The 21,680-nt window shown below is 41.7% G+C and overlaps 1 protein-coding gene and 1 pseudogene across 4 annotated transcripts in view; both read right to left on the minus strand.

Annotated features, from left to right (window-relative positions):
- GALNT18 (polypeptide N-acetylgalactosaminyltransferase 18) overlaps nt 1-21,680 on the minus strand; it is a 337,221-nt gene that overhangs the window by 69,357 nt on the left and 246,184 nt on the right. For all 4 annotated transcript variants that reach the window (XM_068556029.1, XM_068556028.1, XM_068556030.1 and 1 more), the window contains exon 6: nt 20,557-20,671. In XM_068556029.1, coding sequence (XP_068412130.1) covers nt 20,557-20,671 — 115 coding nt within the window. The remainder of the gene's footprint in view (nt 1-20,556; nt 20,672-21,680) is intronic.
- Nucleotides 278-2,555, minus strand: LOC137772120 (60 kDa heat shock protein, mitochondrial-like; annotated as a pseudogene).

Consider the following 21,680-nt stretch of genomic DNA (forward strand, 5'->3'; position numbering starts at 1 on the left):
CTTGTCCAAAACCAAGTTCTTGCTTTCCTTCCCTGCCTCCCCAGCTGTCCCTTTGTCTTCCCCTCATCCATCTAATAGCCCACTCCTGAAACCTACATAAATAATTATGTAACTCATCCATAATTATCCAGTAATGCATCAGCAAATACAGTCAGTTCTACCTCCTAAATATAGCTTAAATTTAACCACATCTCTCAATATGCACAGACAACATTCTGGTCCAATTATTTTTGTGTGGACAACTCTATCAATAGCCTTTTTTTTTTTTCTAACCAGGAATGTACAAATGTCCTTATTCAAAAATACAAAATAAATTATCTGTAGGCACGGACAATGACAGCAGTAAACCATTCTATGTTGTCAACTGAAACCAGTAACTGATGGGTTATAGTGATTTTCTTAAACATCAGCCAGCCTTTTCTTCAGTCATCTCCTTCAACTGACCTCTCTTAAAGTTGTTGGTGAGGAACGCTGCCTTGAGCTTCCTCTCACAGCTCATTAATGATGGTAAAGCACTATTCTAGGAATTAGGACATGCCACCTCCCATACCACCTCCCATACCACCTCCCATTCCACCCATTCCAGGATCCTTCTCTTCTTTAGGAATTTCTGTGACTACACCTTCTGCTGTAGTTAACAGAGAGGCCACTCCAGCAGCATCCAGTAATGCACTTCTTACAACTTTAGTTGGATCAAGGATTCCTTTTTCCACCATATTCACAAAATCTCCAAGCGTAGCGTCATAACCAACTTCTGAAGAACTCTGCAAAATTTTCTCAACTTCAACACCTGCATTCTTAGCAATGGTCATTGCAGGAATTTTGAGTGTTTTTAAAATAATGTCTATACTAATTTTTTGATCTTCGTTAGCTGGAGTTTTGAATCCAAGGCTGGAAGGCACTGAAGCAGGGCACAGCCCCGTCCCAAAACAATGCCTTCTTCAACAGCAGCTTACATAGCATTAAGGGCATCTGTAACTCTGTCTTTCTTTTCATTCACTTCAACGTCACTTGTCCCACCAACCTTTAGCACAGCAACACCATCTGAGAGTTTTGCCAGACGTTCATTCAGTTTTTCCTTTTCATATTCACTAGCTGTAATATCTAACTCCTTGATGATTTCTTGAATACGCTTTTCAGTTTGAGCCTTGTCACCTTTTCCTTTCAAGAGCATGGCATCATCTTTGGTCACAATGATCTCTCCAACTTTTCCTAAGTCATGAGGCTGAACATCTTCAAGATTTAGAGTTAGCCCTTCTTCTCCAAATACTGTACCACCAGTAGCAATAGCCCTGTCTTTAAGCTGGTTCTTTCTGTTGTCACCAAAACCTGGAGCTTTGACTGCTACAACCTGAAGACCAACTTTCAGCCTATTGAAAACGAGTGTACTTAGAGTTGCTCCATCCACATCTTCAGCAATTATGACCAAGGGCTTACGGTGAGCATTGGCAATTCCAAGAGCAGGAACAATGGACTGGACACCAGAAATTTTCTTTTCACTCAACAGAACACAGGCATCTTGGAATTCACATTTCTGACCTTTTGATGTATTAATAAAGTATGCAGAGATATATACCCTCTATCAAACTTCATGCCTTTAATAATTTCTAATTCGTCATTCAGTGTTTTTCCATCCTTTACTGTGATTAACGCCCTTTCTTCCAACCTTTTTCATCGCATCAGAAATGATGTTGCCCATTTCTTTGTCTCTATTTGCAGAAATCGTAGTAACCTGGGCGATCTCTTCTGGGGTTGCCACAGGTTTAGACTGCTACTTCTTTTTTTTATTCTTAATTATTTACTTATTTATTTATGGCTGTGTTGGGTCTTCGTTTCTGTGCGAGGGCTTTCTCTAGTTACGGCAAGCAGGGGCCACTCTTCATCGCGGTGCGTGGGCCTCTCACTATCGCGGCCTCTCTTGTTGTGGAGCACAGGCTCCAGACGCGCAGGCTCAGTAATTGTGCCTCATGGGCCTAGTTGCTCCGCGGCATGTGGGATCTTCCCAGACCAGGGCTCGAACCCATGTCCCCTGCATTGGCAGGCAGATTCTCAACCACTGCGCCACCAGGGAAGCCCCTAGACTGCTTCTTAAGTTCAGCAATTACAGCATCAACAGCTAACATCACACCTCTCCTGATTTCTACTGGATTAGCACCTTTGCTAATCTTCTCGAAGCCTTCCTTGGCGATAGAGCGTGCCAGTACAGTAGCAGTAGTGGTGCCATCCCCAGCCTCTTCGTTTGTGTTATTGGCAACATCTTGAACAAGTTTAGCGCCAATATTTTTATATTTATCTTTTAAGTCAATGGACGTTGCAACAGTCACAGCATCTTTTGTCACTTTGGGACTTCCCCAACTCTGTTCAATAACCACTGTCCTTCCCTTTGGCCCCATAGTAACGGCTACAGCATCAGCTAAAAGGTCTACACCTTGAAGCATTAAGGCTCGGGCATCCGAACCAAATTTTACATCTTTGGCATAAGCCCGAGTGAGATGAGGAGCCAGCGCCCTGGACGCTGGCCTCATCTGGTGAAGGACTGCGGGTAATCGAAGCATTTCTGTGGGGCGGCGGCACGGCTTGCGGGCGACGAGACAGGCAGTCGGCGGCGAGTGAGGGACAGACTGCAGGGCACACACAGCAATGAGCCCGTGTCCCCTCCCTCCCCCTATCAATAGCCTTCTAACAAGCTTTTTTGCTTCAACCTTTGTTGCTGTCCAGTCCATCTTCTAAAATTATAAATCAGACCATGTCCCTTCTCCGCTTTAATTCAATTCAACCATCATTTATTGAGTATTTCCTTCCTTTGTGCTGGGGGCTGTAATATGAGATGGGAATTTTGTCACTGAACGAAACCTACAAAGCCCATGACTTTTTGGAACTTACACTCTGTGTTTTTCATTGTGTCCCTCCGACCCTGAAAATTCATATGCTGAATCCTTATCACCAGCCCCCCACCATGTGACTGCATTGGAGATAGAGCCTTTAAGGACGTGATGAAGGTCAAATAAGGTTGTAAGGGCTGAATCCTGACCAGACACAACTGGTGTCCTTATAAGAAGAGGAAGGGACCGTAGAGCTCTCTCTCTACCATGGGCTGTCTGGAAGCCAGGAAGAGAGCTCTCACCAGAATCTGACCATGCTGGTTCCCTGATCTCAGACTTTCAGCCTTCAGAACTGTGAGAAAATAAACTTCTGTTGTTTAAGCCATCCAGTCTATGGTATTTTGTTATGGCGGCCGGAATTGACTAATACGGCACTCATTACAATTTGTAACTATACATCTATTCTTTGTTCCCTTTTATCAGCTGTCTGTCCCATTATACCATCAGCTCCAAGAGGGAAGGGGCTGTGTTTACTTTTTAAACATTGTAGGCCAAATATTAAGCATGTAATTTTAAGCATTACATGCTCAATGTTAAACACTGTATGCCCAATGTCACCTATGGCAGGCGCCTACCAAACAATGTCAAATGAATGAATTGCATTAAATGTACATATAAAATTATAAGTTAAGTGATCGTATGTCCTGGTTTGCCCATGACAACATTGGTTCATGCCTGCTGGTCCAGTGTAACAGTTAGCAATATCCTCTTTTACTCTCAAAAGTGTTCTGATTTGGATAATAAATTGTAATTTATTTATATATTTATTATTTATCTATATATGCCAAATTTTTCAGGCACAACCTGATTTTAGAAACATTGAAACCCAAGATAAGCATCTGTCTTGAAATCATAGTATTACTAATATTTTCTCTCCCCTATGCCATGATTTCTTTATAGGACTACCAATTCTAAGGCAGTGAAAATGACACACGCCATCAAGACCCTCACTCACTGATGAGCAGCATGTGAAGTAGGCGTAATGAATAAAGCCAGACACACTGCATTGAGTGTGGCCAGCACTAAGGAAGGAAAGAGGTCCCGTTCCTTAGACTATCCAAAACTAGAGAGACAGCCCAGACACAGAGAGAGACAGGACCTCGGGGAGTAAATGTCTCCTGGGGGTGTTACTGGGGGTAACTCTCTATCTTCAGGGCTGACTTTATGTGCAGGTAAGTCCGCTTGATGGAAAAACTTGTGTGTAGGGATAATTTCTGTAAACCATCATTGGTAAGCACTGGGAAATTTTACTCATCAGGATCTTGCCCCTTGCATCGCTTTACAAAGTGAAGAGCATTTGCAATGGGAGTAGATGTCTCTTAATTCCCCTTCTGCAAGTTCAGATTTGTGAGTATGGGGATTTTTCAAAAGAAAACCACAACACTGTTTGGATGGTGATCATGCTGGTAGAGATGCTGTGCTGAAGAGGAGGAGGGGGAGGAGGAAGAAGAGGAGGAAGAGAGGAGGAGGGGGAGGAGAGGGAGAGGAAGGGGAGGAGGAGGAGGAAGAGGAAGGGGGGGAGGAGGGGGAGGAGGAGGGAGAGGAGGAAGAGAGGGGGAAGGGGAGGGGAGGGAGAAGAAGGGGAGGAGAAAGAGGAGGAGTGGGGGGAGGAGGAAGGGGAGGGCAGTCCCTGCTCAATTTCTATCAGTCATTCTGAGGAGCTGATTCTGGCCTTGCCTGGTGGTCCCTTCCTGGAAAATTGGAAACACGATGTAATGGTGGCAAAGAAGTTACCTTCCAAGGGCACAATACAAAGCAGTAGGCAGACTCAATTAAAGAAAGACAAAATACAAAACAAAAAAAGAATAAGAACAGGAGAGAGAAACTGACTCTCTGGAGCTTTAACATCCGTTGCTGGCCCCCAGGTTTTTTACGCTTTTGCTTTTGCTTTTTTCCCCAAATCAGAAAATTATACATTGAGACATTACTATTATCTAATCCACAGCCTATAATCAAATTTCATTAATGGTCCCAATAATGGCCTTTATAGCTATTTTCCACCTTGGTCCCAACTTTTTAATAAGGTAAAATTTTCTTCAGCTTGGCTCTCAAACCCCTTTATCAACTGTTACCTCTTCTGTGCAGCTTATTAATCTTACTTTGCTACGGCTCTCTCATTGAACACAATTAAAGAAACATAAGTGTGAAGACCCTTCCAGAATAAAATTGTCCATGGGTCCTCTCCTTCTGCTCCCCACCACTTCTAGGTAATTGCTTCATTATGTACTTTTTTAATTGCTTTGTTCTTTAGGGATTCATTTTGCACTTATCTTTACTAACCGTAAAACTTTTACAACGTACTGTTAAGCTGTGTCTGTTCGGCGGCTGGTTTGTAATTGCAGAGTCACTCCGTGGCTGGTGAGCTAAAGATAATGTGCTATGGCAAAGAGCCTTCCTCTCAATGTTTTCAGATACCTTCTGGCTACCCAGCATGGCAGAATAATTGGCTCTGGGCTGCTTGGGGCGCTAAGCTCCCCTCCCATATGGAGATCGCAAGCAGAGAAGACCCTGATCCTGGAGGTTTAGGCTTCGTAGGCCCCAGGATGCTCAGACCTCAAGGGCCCTGGGAATTTCAGGCCCCACGGTCCCAGGAGGCCACGCCTAGTGGCACACATTCCAACAGAGCAGGGCTGGCTACAGCTGACCACCTAGAAGGACAATGTCAACTCCTCTCTCAAGGTCAAGTCCATATTTTCCCAAGGCCCTTGCACTTGGCCTGTGCCTGCAAGCAGTTTTCAAGGAATCCCTCTCCCTCCATTCTTGGTCAAATAAAATCTCTAAACTCCTTGCCCCCTCAATCCCGCCTTTGAAATCTGTATTCTTTCACCACCCCTTGACCCCAACTGTCCCCTCAAAGGCTTCTTCCACTTGCATCTGGATGCCCTTTCTCCACTCATATTCTCACAGTACAGGGTTTTAGAGGCTTAGGCATCAGACAGAACCGTGTCCAAATCCCAGGTCCACCGAACTCTTTCTATGTGGGACCTGGGCAACTGACTCAACCTCTCTGAGCCTCAGTCTTCTCGACTGTAAAATGAGGATAATAATTCTAGCCTCTTGTGGTTCTCAGGACGAAATGACATACAGGATAAAACTCACCAGGATGTAAGCTCTAAGAGGGTACAACGTAGACAATCCTGTTCATTACTGTATGCCCAGCGCTCAGCACACTGTCTAGTATTAAATAAATAAAAGCACCAAGCACAAAGTAAACAATCAATAAATGGTAGCTATTATCATCAGTGGTCATCTTACCATGACTAGTGCAATCCTGAAATGCTTCCCATGACATCTCTGATTTTCCACCAACCCAGCTCTTATCTTTCTAGTCAATTCTTCTCTGTAACTATGGGCACCACGCTGCCACCTGCCCCATTTCCTATGCCCATGCTCAATTCTAAAATCTCTTTCTAGTTCAGACTTTCATCCTCTCTGGGCTCCTCCATCCTCTTACCTTCAGTGGGCACACAGAGGGCACCTGATCCCCTGTCTCACCTCCAAATCTTCTCTTTACCTTTAGTTCTGGCTTCTTGCTGAAGTCAAGATCTGGGTATTACATCTCTCCCCTAATGCCAGGTGCAGAACACAAGCAGCATAATAAATGTTCACTGTGTAAATAAATAGATGGACGAATAATGCACGCTTTCTGGTTATTTCCATTGTTATTTCTAATATCAAACTTGCCCCATTTTTCCCCACAAACCAACTGTCTACACCAAAGACCCTTTTCTTAGTCAATGGTACCCCCAAATCTCTCATCATCTGAGCTTGAAATCTCAATGCCATCTTTGTCAAACTTTAATAACTCATTTAAAAGGACCAGGAAAGGCTACATCTTGACCTCCAATGAGCACTCAGACCACTATTAGCGTCTAACACAGCGCTGAGGGAACACATGGACAATGCCTTAGCTAAAGCTCTGAGTCACCGGGAAAATGCCCTTAGGAAGAACAAAAGCCCGCAACCTTGAAACCTGTGTCTCGTGTCTTGAAATCCTTGGCCTCAGAAGACGGCATAGATGAATAGTTATTCCATTGTACAGCTTGCAGCCTCCTGTAGGCTTTATTTACCCCATGACAGCAGCTGAAGGACAATGCCACGGCAGATCCCAGTTCACGAAAGAGTGATACAAAACAGTGGCAGCCCACGACACCCTCCACGCCAGGCCCTCCGCCCGCTCCCCCAGAAGGACGTGTGGTTCTAAGCTCGCGGGTTATTCTGAACTCTAGCTCCAGCTGGCTTGGACCAACCATAACATTTAGAAGCAACAGAGACTAAAATCCAATTTAAGGTGTTTAATCTTCTCTGTCTCCAGGGACAGGGGGTGGGTCAGAGAATCTGCTTGTAGGCTTTCTATCAGATGTTGCTTTCGGTGGTCTCCTGAGACCCTTCCAGTGGAGCGAGAACGCTGGTGTCCACACCCCTTCTCCTCCTTTTCACGTCTCTGTCACTGTGCTGGCAGAGACTAGCTGATGTACCTAAAATCGTGGTATGCAGTGTTTTTAATTAGCGTCCTTGTTCTCACCCAGCCTTGGGTGCCAGCAATGAGCTTACTCAGCCTTTTAAGCCCAAGGCCTCTGGGGAGAACCGTGTGGTCCCTCGGGTGCTTCAGTATCCAGCAGGCTTGACAAGCACACGTACACTTGCTTAGGCCTCTTTCACTAGTAATTATAGCAAAGTCTCTAGCCCTTTAACCCTAGATACATTTTGTAAAAGTTTCAAATAATGGCGATGCCTGTTCTGGGTAGTTGCTATATCCCCTACTTTGCTTTCTCTTCCTCCTGTGTGTCTCTGGCTCCCTGAACCCAGGTTTCTGACCTCCTGTTACCAGCTCTTCTCATTTGGCAGTTCCTCAATCTACCTCCTTTCTGACACTCTGGACTCTCTGGCTTTCAGCTCAGCTCTTGTCTCTGTCACCCCCTCCAGTTTTGATGTCTCCTGCGACCTCGGGTGAAGACATCGCGTGGTACTGTCTGAACGAGGCCCCATCTCCCATGAGGGATTTGGGCTGAATCCTCAAGCACTGAAACGGTACTGTGGTCATTCTCCAAAGTGAATGCTGACCCAGGTTAGCCCCTGTAATTAAACATTATGCCATGGCCAATTTTAAACCCTGAAGGCAGAGGTGGATGAGCTTCGTGACACAGTGATAAGGTATGAACCTTGAAACCACTCAGGCTGGTTCTTAAGATCTTGAGTGATTTGGGGAGGTATTTTATCCTATTACTTCCAGCTTCCTAACTTACAAAATGGGGATAACAACACGGACCTCATGGGACTTACATAAAAATTAACGAGATAATATAAACAAAGTGATGGGTCAATAGCATCCAAAAAATGGAAGTTCCTCCTCTCATTATTGTTATGATTAATAATATTATCATCATCTTCCAGACTTGTGGCCTAATACTGCTACCAACCGTAGAGCATGTATCTGCTTTATGAAATAATAATCTTCTTTTGTTGCCCAAGAGTTGATGTCACTACACCAACTCTTAGACATTTCAGACCTAGAAAGGCCAATGTTAGTAACCAAGGAAATGTCTGTCTGGACTCTCCCAGTAATAGGTCATCCACCATAAGTCCACTTTTTCCTTTTACTTAAGTCACTGATGAAAATGTTGGACAAGCCAGGATGAGCAAAGAGCCCACCGAAGGCCACCCGCTGGATTGCCAATGACCACTCTTTTTCTCCATCTGATGGCTCTACCTTGTCTGTCACTGGCCCTCTGTTTTAGCCCCATGTTACAGATCCCCAGTTCCCAGCCTTAGAGTTCAGCCATAGTCATGTCCTTTCTCAGCTGTCACTTTGCACGTGTCACCTCAACTCTCTGGAACACCTGTCCTCCTCTTCCCACCTGAATAACACACCTTCATTGCTTAGGCCCAGCCTAAATGCTGCCTCCTTTGTGAAGCCTCACCCAGCTCCCAGGGGTAGAGCGGTCACTCCCTCTTGGGTGCTACTGTAATGCACACAGCATCTTTCATCCTTGCCATTTCGATCCTGAGCACTGGGTTACGCCTTACTTAGTGCTTCAATCCGAATTATATTCACAATGATGAATCTTCATCCAGGAAGTATTTTCTGGAATAAATGTCATTAAGGGACTTTAATTCTCTTGGTCAGTTTTCTATATAATGTAACTAAAATATATTTCCTTTTATGCTAATTTTCCAATTTTATTTTACTAGACTTATTTTCATGGGGGTTAATACTTTTTTGCATTGATTTTACAACTAAGATATGACTTATCTATTAGTAATTTTTAAATCTACATCTTTTTTACAATTATGGCCTCCATCACAGAGTTTTCTTTTGTGGTCATGGTTTCAACCAAGTTTAGTTTTCCTGAATCAAATTTTGCAGATGTAAATTATACTACTATTCATTTCTTCGATCAATTTTTTAGCTTTTAAAATTTTTAGTGTCTTCATTTTTGTTTGTTGCTTTAGTTCGTGCTGATGATCTTTACTACTACTCATAATTTGGAAAAAGAATAATAGTTTGCATTTTTTGTTTTTTTTTTAATTTTTTTTTTATAACTCTCACAAGAAATAGTGTCAGCAGTTTCTCTGAGTTGTATACTTACTACAGTCGCCATTGGTAGATCAAAAAACACAGAAGTCCTTAAAGTCACAATGGAGGAAGGGGTCAAAACATCCTGTTTAAGCTCATGACATTTTCTATAATCTGTTAGATTAGTATTGATACTTAGAAGATGGGGAGGTGGTTGTCTCTCCTGCTAGACTGAAGGCCACTCAAAGACAGGGTCTATGTCATTCACCTCCAGTTTCCCAGCACCTGGCAAGAATGAATGAATTCATACACACATAAATGAACCCACAAGGAGATCATGAGAAATCTGATCAGATTTCTTACTGAAAGCCACTACACTATGCCTATCTATATAAGGCATAATGGTTTCTGAAGCCACTCTTCCTGGGTTGAAATCTCAGCTTTACCATTTTCTTTTAACATCTTTATTGGAGTATAATTGCTTTACAATGGTGTGTTAGTTTCTGCTTTATAACAAAGTGAATCAGCTATACATACACATATATCCCCATATCTCCTCCCTCTTGCGTCTCCCTCCCACCCTCCCTATCCCACCCCTCTAGGTGGACACAAAGCACCGAGCTGATCTCCCTGTGCTATGCAGCTGCTTCCGACTAGCTATCGATTTTACATTTGGTAGTGTATATATGCCCTACCATTTTCCTAGGGCAAGTTATATCACTTCTCTGTGCTTCAGTATACCCTCCTGGAAGTGGGGGTAATAAAAGATTCTACATCACAAGGTTGCTGCAAGGATTAAGGGAGTTAATACATGTAAAGCACTTAGGACAGTAGCTCACATATAATTACTGCTACACTACTATTAACTATTAGTATTTCGGTCATAAATCTCATCTCTTTCTAGTAATACCGAGGGGTGGTCATGTTCATGTCCTATTATAGGGAGCTCACGATTCCATTAGGCATCCCTTCCTTTTTATGATTCTAATATTTGTTTCTCATATTGAATTGATAACTACATCCATTACAGCTTCCACCCCACTGTTCATGGCTCTAACCTTCTGAGATATATAGAGTAAATTCTCTTACATTTGACTGGCCTTCAAATTCAAAACCTGTTCATTGAGTACATATTAGGTTCCAAGCATCAGTTTGAAAATTAAGTAGCCATAAATCTTGACATTAAGTATTTTAAAGTCTAGATAGGAAGGAAGTGGGAAAGGTGATATTTCTGTCTCTCACAGATCTTCTCTTCCTTTGAATCCAAGATCTCCATGATACACAGTTGGCAAGCCAGAATCCAACTTACAAACTTAATATAACTTACAAACATTTTTAAGTTTGAACTTACAAACAATATAAAGGCTACGTAATTAAAATTGTGTGATATTAGTATATGAATACACTAACAGATTAATGGAACTAGAAGAGAAAATCCAGAAACAGACCCAAATATGTATGGCAATTTAGTCTATGATAAAGGTAGTATTGCAAACCAGTGAGGAAAAGATGTAATTTTAAATGGAAGGTGTTAGGATAACTGGATGGCCATATAGAAAAATAAGACATTGGGCCCATTCCTCACACCACACATCAGGATCAATTCTGAATGAATCAGAGATTAAAATGTAAAAAATACAACCATACAAGTATTAGAAAAAAACATAGGTGAATTTTTCTAGACGCTTATAGTGGGTAAACTTTACTCTGACTAAACTCTGGAAGCAAGAAGGAAAAAGACTTTTGCTTACATTAAAAAAAAAAAAAACTTGCATGGCAAAAAAACACCAGAAGAAATATCAAAAGACAAGTAGCAAAAAACAAGTAACACACTGAGAGAAAATATTTGCAATGTATATGATAGGTAAAGTATTACCATCCCTAATGTGTAAAGAGACTCTAAAAATTAAGATTAACGATCCTGCAGGAAAATGAGCCAAAGATATGAAAAGCTCATGGAAAAAAGAAATGCAAATGGCCTTAATCATGTGAAAAGCTGTTCAACCTAGGTCTTAATAAGAGAAATGCAAATTAAAACTACTCTGAAAGCCACTTCTCATCTGTCAGATTGGCAACACCCCAAATATTCCACAACATACTTTGTTGGTTGACTGAGGAAACAGGCACCTTCATCATTCCTGGTGGGAAAAATACTACCCCTCTGGAAGGATATTTGATGATGTCTAGCAAAATTACACATGCATTTGCCCTTTGACCTCACAATTTCACTTTTAGGAACCTATTCAAACAATAATCCAGAAAAATATGAAAAACTGTATGCACAAGACAATTCATTGTAGCACTATGCCCTCAACAAGAAACTGGTAGGATAAACCATGGAATGTGCATGTATTGGGAATACCATGCAGCTATGAAAAAACAATGAGGAACACCCCTATATACTATTATAAAGTAGTCTTCAGAAAAAAATTTATATAATAAAAAAACAAAATAGTGAAAAGTGTGCATAGCATACTACCATTTATCTAAGAAAGAGGAGATGTGAATATATACATATTCCCTTTTATTTTTTTAAAGTGTAAAGTAAAGCAAAATGTTTATGTTAGAGGTAGCAATGAAACAGGATAAAGAGACAGCAAGACATTAAGTAGCTTGTGATAAAAGTACACGCATACTGCCTATGAAATATTCTTGCTACAAAATCGAACCTACATCTCTAGGTCTAACTAGCAATTTAGAAGAAATATACGGAACAGAAGGACATGTTAGATGACATCAGGGGAATGCAATCAGGAAAATCTAGACTGTGGGAGTCTCCACAGGACAAATAACCTGATCTCTTTAAAAATAAATTACAAGGAGAAAAAAGAGATGGAGAAAGAAATCCAGTAGATTAATAGAGCCTTGCAAGATATATTAATCAATTGGATCTTGATTCAAGAAACAATTGTAGGGGCTTCCCTGGTGGCGCAGTGGTTGAGAATCTGCCTGCCAATGCAGGGGACACGGGTTCGAGCCCTGGTCTGGGAAGATCTCACATGCCGCGGAGCAACTAGGCCCGTGAGCCACAACTACTGAGCCTGCGCGTCTGGAGCCTGTGCTCCGCAACAAGAGAGGCCGCGATAGTGAGAGGCCCGCGCACCACGATGAAGAGTGGCCCCTGCTTGCCGCAACTAGAGAAAGCCCTCGCATAGAAACGAAGACCCAACACAGCCATAAATAAATAAATAAATAAATAAATTTAAAGTCCAAAAAAAAAAGAAACAATTGTAAAACAAAGTAAAAAAATGTTATGAGAGAATTGGGGGAAATTTGAACACTGATTGAATATTTGATGGTATTAAGGCATTATTTTCAACACTTTTTGGATGGAAATAGTATTGAGACCATGTTTCTTTTAAAAAGTTCTTCTCCATTTTAGATGCATAATGAAAAATTTTTTGATGATATAATGTCTGAGATTTGCTTCAGAATAACTGGAGTTGGGGAGGATTGGGTAAGGACAGAGATTAAAACCAAATTGTTCATGAGTTGACAATGTTAATACTGGGTGATGGATGCAAGGGGATTTATTATACTATTCTCTCTATTTTTGGATATGTTTGAAGTTGTTCATAATAAAGAGGTTTTTTAAAAAAATCCCATTTATGATAAAATATTTGGGATATGGAGTACAATATCCTAGATATTATATTACATGTTTTAGAGGACATTTGTACCTAAATTCTAAGGTTCTAAATTCCCTTCCTATATAAGGGACCACATCATGTGTAATACTTGGGCCCATGGAACCTGAAAGGGTCCCTGACCTCTGGCAGCTAAGCATGGGCCTATAATCTAGGTTTAGCCTAGATTAGCTCTAACGCAGTACTTTGAATTTTGGTGACTGTCACCAAGCCCCAAGCAATGGGACTTGCTTATAGTAGGACTACAATACTCCTTACAAATTAAAGCATGCTTAAAAAAATAAAGCACTATATGAAACATATGGTTTTATATTTATGCAACATATACATCTACATGTATAATAATAATAGATATGATCATGTTTAGTATAGAGCACTTTATAGATTACAAAGTACTTAAATTGGTTTCTTGTTAACTTTGTTGCTAAAATAATGATTTTAATAATAAGATAATAAACCATAGAATGAATTAACTTTTTTGGCCAATATAAACATTTTAAATCGTATAACACTATTAGGATAATAATATCTGGCTTGCCTATAGCACTTGATTGCTGTGTACATTAAATAGGATAACTGTAGGGAAAGAGCTTTGAAAATACAGATGTCAAGAAGCTTACCACCTATGTTTTCTTCTAGGAGTTTTATGGTTTCAGGTCTTACGCTCACATCTTTAATCCATTTTGAGTTAATTTTTGTGTATGGTGTTAGATAATGGTCCAGTTTCATTATTTTGCATATGGCTGTCCAGTTTTTCCAATACTATTTATTGAAGAGATCATCTTTTCTCTGTTGTATATTCTTGGCTCATTAGTTGTAAATTAATTGACCATTTATGCATGGGTTTATTTCTGGGATCTCTATTCTGTTCCATTGATCTATGTGTCTGATTTTATGCCAATACCATACTGTTTTGATTTACAGTTTTTCTTAAGTGCTATTTTGGTTGCATTTCACATAACATAATATGTAGTATATTTGTTATCATTCAGTTCAAAATATTTTCAAATTTCTAGTATAATTTCTTCTTTGACCTATGAGTTATTCAGAAATGTTTCACAATTTCCAAAAATATGGCTTCTGCCTATACTTTTTAGTTATGGATTTTCAATTTAATTCCATTGTGGTTGGATAACATGTTTTCTATGACGTTACTCCCTTGAAATTGTTCAATTTTGTAGTTGTTAGATGCAGTGTTGTACATATGCCCATTCGACTCAAACTATTAATTATGTTGGTCTATCAATTACTTGGAAAATTTATTAAAATCCTCAACTATATTAGTGGTGATGTTGATGTCTCCTTGAAATTCTATCCATTTTTACTTCATATAAGTTAAAGCTGTGCAATTAGGCACATAAAAACTTATAACTGTTATATATTCCTGATGCGCTTAACATATTATCATCTTGTAGAAATCTTCCTTATTTATCCTAAAGTATTTTGTATTGGTATTTCTTCTAATATTAACATAACTACAGCAACTTTCTTTTGATTGGTATTTACCTGTTATGACTTCTTCCATTCGTTTACATCTTAACTTTTCTGTATTATTATATTTCAGGCTTATATTGATAAATAGCCTACAGATAATTTTTAAAATCTAGTCTAAAAATGTTAGTCTTTTAATTTGGCCCATGTAAATTTACCATATTTACTGATATATTTGGATTTATTTCTACCATTTTATATGTTTTTTTCTTGTACCACCTGTTTTATTTTTCTTTCTTACCATTTTCATATTTCATTTTTCCCCTCTACTACTTTGGAAGTTATACTTTTTATACATATTATTTTCATGGCCCCCCTAGAAATTTTAATATGGTTAATTTATCAGAATTTAAAGTCAACCAGAATCTTTTCCATCTTCATTAATAATATAGGCATTTTAGGGCACTTTATTTACAATCACCTCTCCCAACTTATTTGCAATTGTCATCATACACTGTAGTTTTAATTTGTTTTTATAACCTTGCAATACATTATTTACCATGAATATTTCTTTAGATTTACTCATATATGAGCTAATTATTCTTTTTTTATCTCAGATTTCCTTCTTGGCTCATTTTCCTTATACCTGAAGTATGTCTTTTAAAATTTATTTTATTGAGGATCTGTTAGTAGCAAACTCAGTTTTGTTTTTTTTTTTTAAATTTATTTATTTATTTATTCATTCATTCATTCATTCATTCATTCATTCATTTATTTATGGCTGTGCTGGGTCTTCACTTCTGTGCGAGGGCTTTCCCTAGTTGTGGCAAGCGGGGGCCACTCTTCATCGCGGTGCGCGGGCCCCTCATCATCGCGGCCTCTCCTGTTGCGGAGCACAGGCTCCAGACGCGCAGGCTCAGCAACTGTGGCTCACGGGCCTAGTTGCTCCGTGGCATGTGGGATCTTCCCAGACCAGGGCTCGAACCCGTGTACCCTGCATTGGCAGGCAGATTCCCAACCACTGCGCCACCAGGGAAGCCCGCAAACTCAGTTTTTGTGTGTCAGAAAATGGCTTTCTTCTTCCCTATTTTGAAGGATTTTTTAAATTGAGTATACATATAAAAGTTGATATTTTCTCTCAGCATATTGAAGATATTATTTCATGGTCTTCTGGATTCCATTATTGCCATTGGAAAATCCACTGTTATTCTACTTATCATTAAATTTTAGGCTGTCTATCTTTTCTCTCTGACTGCTGTAAGATCTCCTTTTTCTTTGGCTTTCTGTGGTTCCACTATGATATGTCTAAATGTGAATATTTTTGTATTTACCCTGCTTTGGATAGGTTGACTTCCTGAATCTGGGTATTGGTGTCTTTCATCAGTATGGGAACATTTTCAGTCATTATCTATTCAAATATTGCTTTTGTCTAATCCTCTTTCTATCATCTCCATTTGGAATTCTAAGATATTAGACACTCCCTCTCATTTTTACATGTCTCTCAAACTCTTTCTTTCATATTTTTGTCTTTGTCTTCCTGGGGTAATGTTGAATAATTTCTTCAGCTCTATTTTCCAGTTTACTCAATTTTTTTTCCTATAACAATATCCATCTAGCTGTTTAATCCATCCATTAAGCTTTCAATTCACATTTTTATATTTCTCATGTTTGAAATTCTATTTTTATACTAATATGACTGGTCTTTTTATAGTCCCTTGCTTCTTACTCATAATTTCAATCTCTTTTTATTTATTTAAATATAGTATACAACTTATTTGATATCCTACTTCTGATAGATTCAATACTTGAAGACTTTGTAGATCAAATTTGGCTATCTAATGCTTTTGCTGGTGTTTGCTCTTGGTTCTTTCTTTTCCCCTTGTCTGTTTCATGATTTAAAAAAAAAAACAAAAAACTGAACTCACATTCCTTGGAACTCTAGCTGTGAGAAGTTTTGTGGCCTGGGTTAAAGGCGTCTTTCCCAGAGAGAATTCATGTACACTTTTGCAGATGCCTAAGGACTTCTAACAACTTTAAGTTAAATTCTCTTCTCGAGATTTTCTGAACCATGAAGTATTTTGATTTTGAATGATAGATCCAAGGGAGGGATTCACAGAAGAGCATTTTTCCTTTCTTCCTAGCACAAGATTGAGACAGGCAATTTTCACTCTAATGACAAAAATGTGGGTGGGAGTATTTCTAGCCCATCTTTATACTCAGATAATGGGCCTTTGCAGTTCCAGCTTTATGGGAGGTAAAGGGTAGGTAATATTTTCCTAGATTCTTAATGCTGGTCAAGCCTTAGGCTTTGTATCCTGTCCTCTGTATACTCCATGAAACTGGGAAATCATAAACTTCAAATCATCACGTCCTTCAAATATAATGGACTCAGGCTTTCTCTGATTCCTACTTTCACTTAGGTTTTGGTGTCTGTATTGATTTCCTTGGGTTGTTATAACAAAGCACAGCAAACTGGATCACCTAAAACTACAAAAAATGTATTCTCTCACAGTTCTGAAGGCAGAAGTCTGAAATCAAGTATCTGTAGGCCATGCTCTCCCCAAAGCCTCTAGGGGAGGATCCTTCCTTGCCTCTTCCAGCTTCTGGTAGCCCCAGGCATTCCGTGGCTTGTGGCATCATAACTCCAATCTCTGTCTCCATCTTCACATGATTATCTTCCCTCTGTGTCTGTCTGTGCCCAGATTTTCCTTCTCTTATAAGGACACTAGTTATATTGGATTAGGGCCCACCCTAATGCAGTATGACCTCATCTTAACCTGATTGTATCTGCAAAGATCCTATTTCCAAATAAGATCATATTCACAGGCACAGGGGGTTAGAATTTCAACATATTTTAAAGGGGACTCAATTGAACAGATAACAGTTTCTAACAACTTCTTAATTCCTTGCCAGCTCTTGAATACTTTCTTATATATTCTAATATTTTATAGCCATCATCTGTATAATCTGTCTCCTATTCAATGTCAGCTCTTACTTCTATCGCTTTTCATTCTGCTTGCCCATAGCAGTTCTTCTTTTTCCCACTGAGTTGTGGACTTATAAACTGGGGGGAAAAAGGCTTATTAGAATTGAGAGCAAAATAAGAATAAGGCTTTAAATGAGGACTCAGTAGACACGACTGTGAGTAAAGTAGAAGAAAATTACTGCATGGACATTGTAATACTCTTTTGGGAATGCTCAAAGGACTTTTATCCCTAGGTCACTGTGGTATATCTAGCTAGCTAGGCTTTTGAATCATAAAGATCTGGGGTTGAATCTTTTCTCTATCTCTTTTTTTTTTTTTTAATTTTACTTATTTATTTATGGCTGTGTTGGGTCTTCGTTTCTGTGCGAGGGCTCTCTCTAGTTGTGGCAAGCGGGGGCCACTCTTCATCGCGGTGCGCGGGCCTCTCACTATCGCGGCCTCTCCTGTTGCGGAGCACAGGCTCCAGACGCGCAGGCTCAGCAATTGTGGCTCACGGGCCCAGTCGCTCCGCGGCATGTGGGATCCTCCCCGACCAGGGCTCGAACTCGTGTCCCCTGCATTGACAGGCAGACTCTCAACCACTGCGCCACCAGGGAAGCCCTTCTCTATCTCTTTTAAGTCATATGACCTTGAGAACTTATTATGTAAGCTCTTCATTTCACAATTTTCTCATCTGAAAAAAGGAGTATTATGATAACAGCTACTTTTTAGGGTGTTTTGTAGATGGATTATGTAAGTAAAGTGCCAGAGCAGGTAATGAATAATTGTGCAAACAGCTCTATTTCTGTGTTCCAAACGGGTAAGGACTTTGAATAAGTTGCCTCTGAGTAAATGAGGGGAGGAAAGCAATGTCTCTCATTTTTACATATAATCCTGGGGAGTAACCGAAGGGAGATCCTAAATGGAGAAAGTAAGGCACTGAGATGTTAAACTCATAAACATGAAAGAAAAACACTAATAACCACACAAAATGTGAACATCTATTTTGAAGATGGCTGGAGGTTCTGTATCCCTTTAGCGGGGACCTGGAATTGAAATTCAGATTAACTAGCCCCTCCTTCTGTCCTCAGCTCTGCCAGCCAACAAGTTGTTAGGTCCCTGCTTTAAAAGCCACCTTTCCTTCAACTCCATGATACTTCACCTCTGTCAAACGGGAGGGAAGAGACAGAGAAAAAAAAGCCAGGCAACATTTTATACTGTATTTTATACCCCAAGCCTCAAACCCCCAAATTTTAAACAAGTATTTGAAAGCCTCACCCAGGCCCACACTCCAGAGCAGCTTTATAATCTAGGCAAGGAAAAGCCAGGAGTCTCCCACCACTCCGTGATTGACTCACATACGTGCTGGAAGCACAGTTCACAAATCTAATTCCTTTCTCCATTCCTGGACATTTTTACCCAGAGAACATAAGTGACTAGAGGCGGTCCTGCCCGCTCAGCCAATTCCCAGCAGCAGCTCCTAGTAAAAAATATTATATTTGGGGGCAAGCATTTATCCAGGAATGTGCGGAAATGAGATGGTGAGGACGCAAATGGTGAATAAATGACCAGTGTAGGGAGAGCGGAGAAGTGAGGGTGATTATGCAGGCTCTGTCCTCTATGAATATATTAGCTCCCCAATAAGCCCATGCATCTTGACTGTCTCCAAAGAGATTTCTCTGGGTTTCAGCGAATACAGGTGTCTGGAAGTGTTTCCTAAGCTCGGCTTCAGGCAAGCTGCTCCTGCCGCAAGAACTCAAAGCCCTAGTATTAAGTCTGGGTAACGAGTCAGGCCCACACTGCCTGCCAGGCTACTGGAGGTATTGTGAGATGCTCATGGGAGGTGCCCAGTCTCCCCTCAGGGCAGGGCGAGGACTGTCCAGGGCCAGCTGACTGCCCAGTGGGTTGGAGATAGGAGGTAAGGAGGGTGTATTCAAGCTGGAGTCCTTGAGAAGACACCAAAGATTAGGAACAAGAGACGCCAGATACAGACACTAAGGCCAAAGGGGCAAGAATGGGGGTCACTAGTGGGAACCAGGCAGATACCGGGTGGACTGCATGGAGGGCAGGCAGCGAGGCAGAACATCTCAGATGACTGCCATGAACACCGGCAGGTACAAGGGCTGGCGAGCCTGTAGCGCATGGTGTGCCAGGCTGCTTAGAGAGCCCTGTGGAGAGGACAGTGGGGGCCATTGTGAGAACAAGCACAGCTTGCATGCTGGTTTTCCCATGAGGCTAGGATCACAGCCTAGACAAAGGGGTGGGCTTCCCTGTAGTGGACGAGTTCCTTCCTTGTATCCATGATCACATTTCTGTCACCTGCCAAGGGACCTAATGTGTCCCTCAGTCATGGGGATGGGGCTCATTTGGGAGTTGTCTTTTCATGGGCCCAGGGAAAGGGGCCAGAGCCTTGGAAATGTTCCTGTAGGATGAGAAATTAAATTGTACCTGGTGTGGATTCACACCGCATGTTGATAACTGCGAAGGGCCCTGCACCTTGGGGCAGGATGGCGGATATCTCTGGAAAGTGGTGTGAGGCATGTACGGGCCTGAGGGTCTAACCAATACGTGATGGGTCAGAAACCCACACGGAGTGAGCCTGGCTGTGTTTTGCTGTTTATTCCCCGTGAGTTTATTTCTCTGTTGCCCTCTCTTGACAAAGTCTTTAGGAAGGTTCTGTTGGCCACTGTGGAGGAGATGGAGAATAACAGAGTGAGAAATCCCAAAGGGAGGTGACAGTATAAGGAAGCGACTCTGAGGGTCCCTCCTGTTCAGCAGCCCCTTCCTGGAGCACCCCTTTGCTCACCCCTGAGAAGTCTGTGTTTGATTTTAGCCAAGATGTCACCCTTGATTTGGGAGCTCAACTCTCCCATGTCCCCACCCCAGCCAAAGTAGTTTCTGATGTTCTTTTTTTCCTGAAAATTCTATAGGTCCCAACCTGTGTCTCTATCCCATCCCCACCAGCCCTGATCACATACACATGGACCAAGGTTAGGGACTGGATGTCCAGAATCAGTCCACCACCCTCAACCCTGAGCCCCATTTCTCCACTCCTGGACTCGTTCACCCTCTGGGGAGCTGAGCCAAGCCCCACGGGTGAGGAACCCTGCTCACCCTGATCCCGAGCTCGACGTTCTCGCCTCCGTAGACCTCCATGCCTTCATCCAGTAAGCCGATCTCCTGGAAGTACTGCCGGTCCACAATGAAGCAGCCAATGAGGGCAGGGCTCCTGCAGGGCATGGGGAGATGGCCAGTGGTTAGCAGAGGGGCTGTCTCATGGGGGCCGCCAGAGCAGTGCTGCTTTCCTGCCAGGAGGATCTGGTCCTCTCCCTTCGTTTGCCGCCAGAACTGGTGTGGGCCTTGCTCTCCGAGTGGCCCTCCTGGGTCCACCCTCACCAGCTATTCCAGGGAGGTTGTTTCATCAGGGCAGTGGGAGACAGCTTGTGTCCTGGGACCAGCCATCACTTCTGGTGGTGCTTGCATGTATGTTAGCCCAGAGAAGTAGTGCTCAGCCTACTAGTCTAGACTGCATGACTGTATCTCTGGCTGCCCTGACCCCTGCACTCTGAACTGCATAGCCAGTTTTCGTTTCTACCTGGGCACCCACACCAACTTTCCCACCCTTCACCTTGGTCCCTTTAGAGAGATGAGTTGGGGCTTTGGATAGCATGGTAAATCATTTGGATTTTATCTGTAGGTAAATGAGTGTCAAAGAAGAATTTTAAGCAGGCAGTGGTATAAGCAGATCTGTGTTTGGAAAAAGAATACTCAGGCAGCTGTGGGGTGATTGATTGGAGGAGATTGGGTAGAAATCGAGGAATCCAGTTGGGAAGCTTGTTGCTATATCCAGATGGGCAATGATGAAGACCTGGACCAGAGTACCAGGACCGGAGACAGAGATTATTTAAAGACATATTTTGAGGTAAAAGCAGCAGAACTTTGAAACAGATGAACTATGAAGATGAGAGAGGGGGAGGAATCTGGATGCCAGCTGGCGTTCTGCTTCGGTGATGGTGGAGTGGGGACCACCCATCAATAGGGGGGATAGAGAAGAAGCTGGTTTCAGAAGGAAGAGGGAGTCCATGCTGGGAAAACTGATCTTAAAGTGACTGTGGGTCACTAGGGGGAGATATCTAACAGGCAGGGCCTAGCTAGCTGGTCTGGGTTGGAATTCAGCAGGGGTCTTAGGCTGGAGCAACACGTCAACAGCTTGTGGGTCCAGAAGTGGAAGGCCTTTC

The sequence above is a fragment of the Eschrichtius robustus genome, chromosome 11 (assembly GCF_028021215.1).
Source record: "Eschrichtius robustus isolate mEscRob2 chromosome 11, mEscRob2.pri, whole genome shotgun sequence".
NCBI lineage: Eukaryota > Metazoa > Chordata > Mammalia > Artiodactyla > Eschrichtiidae > Eschrichtius > Eschrichtius robustus.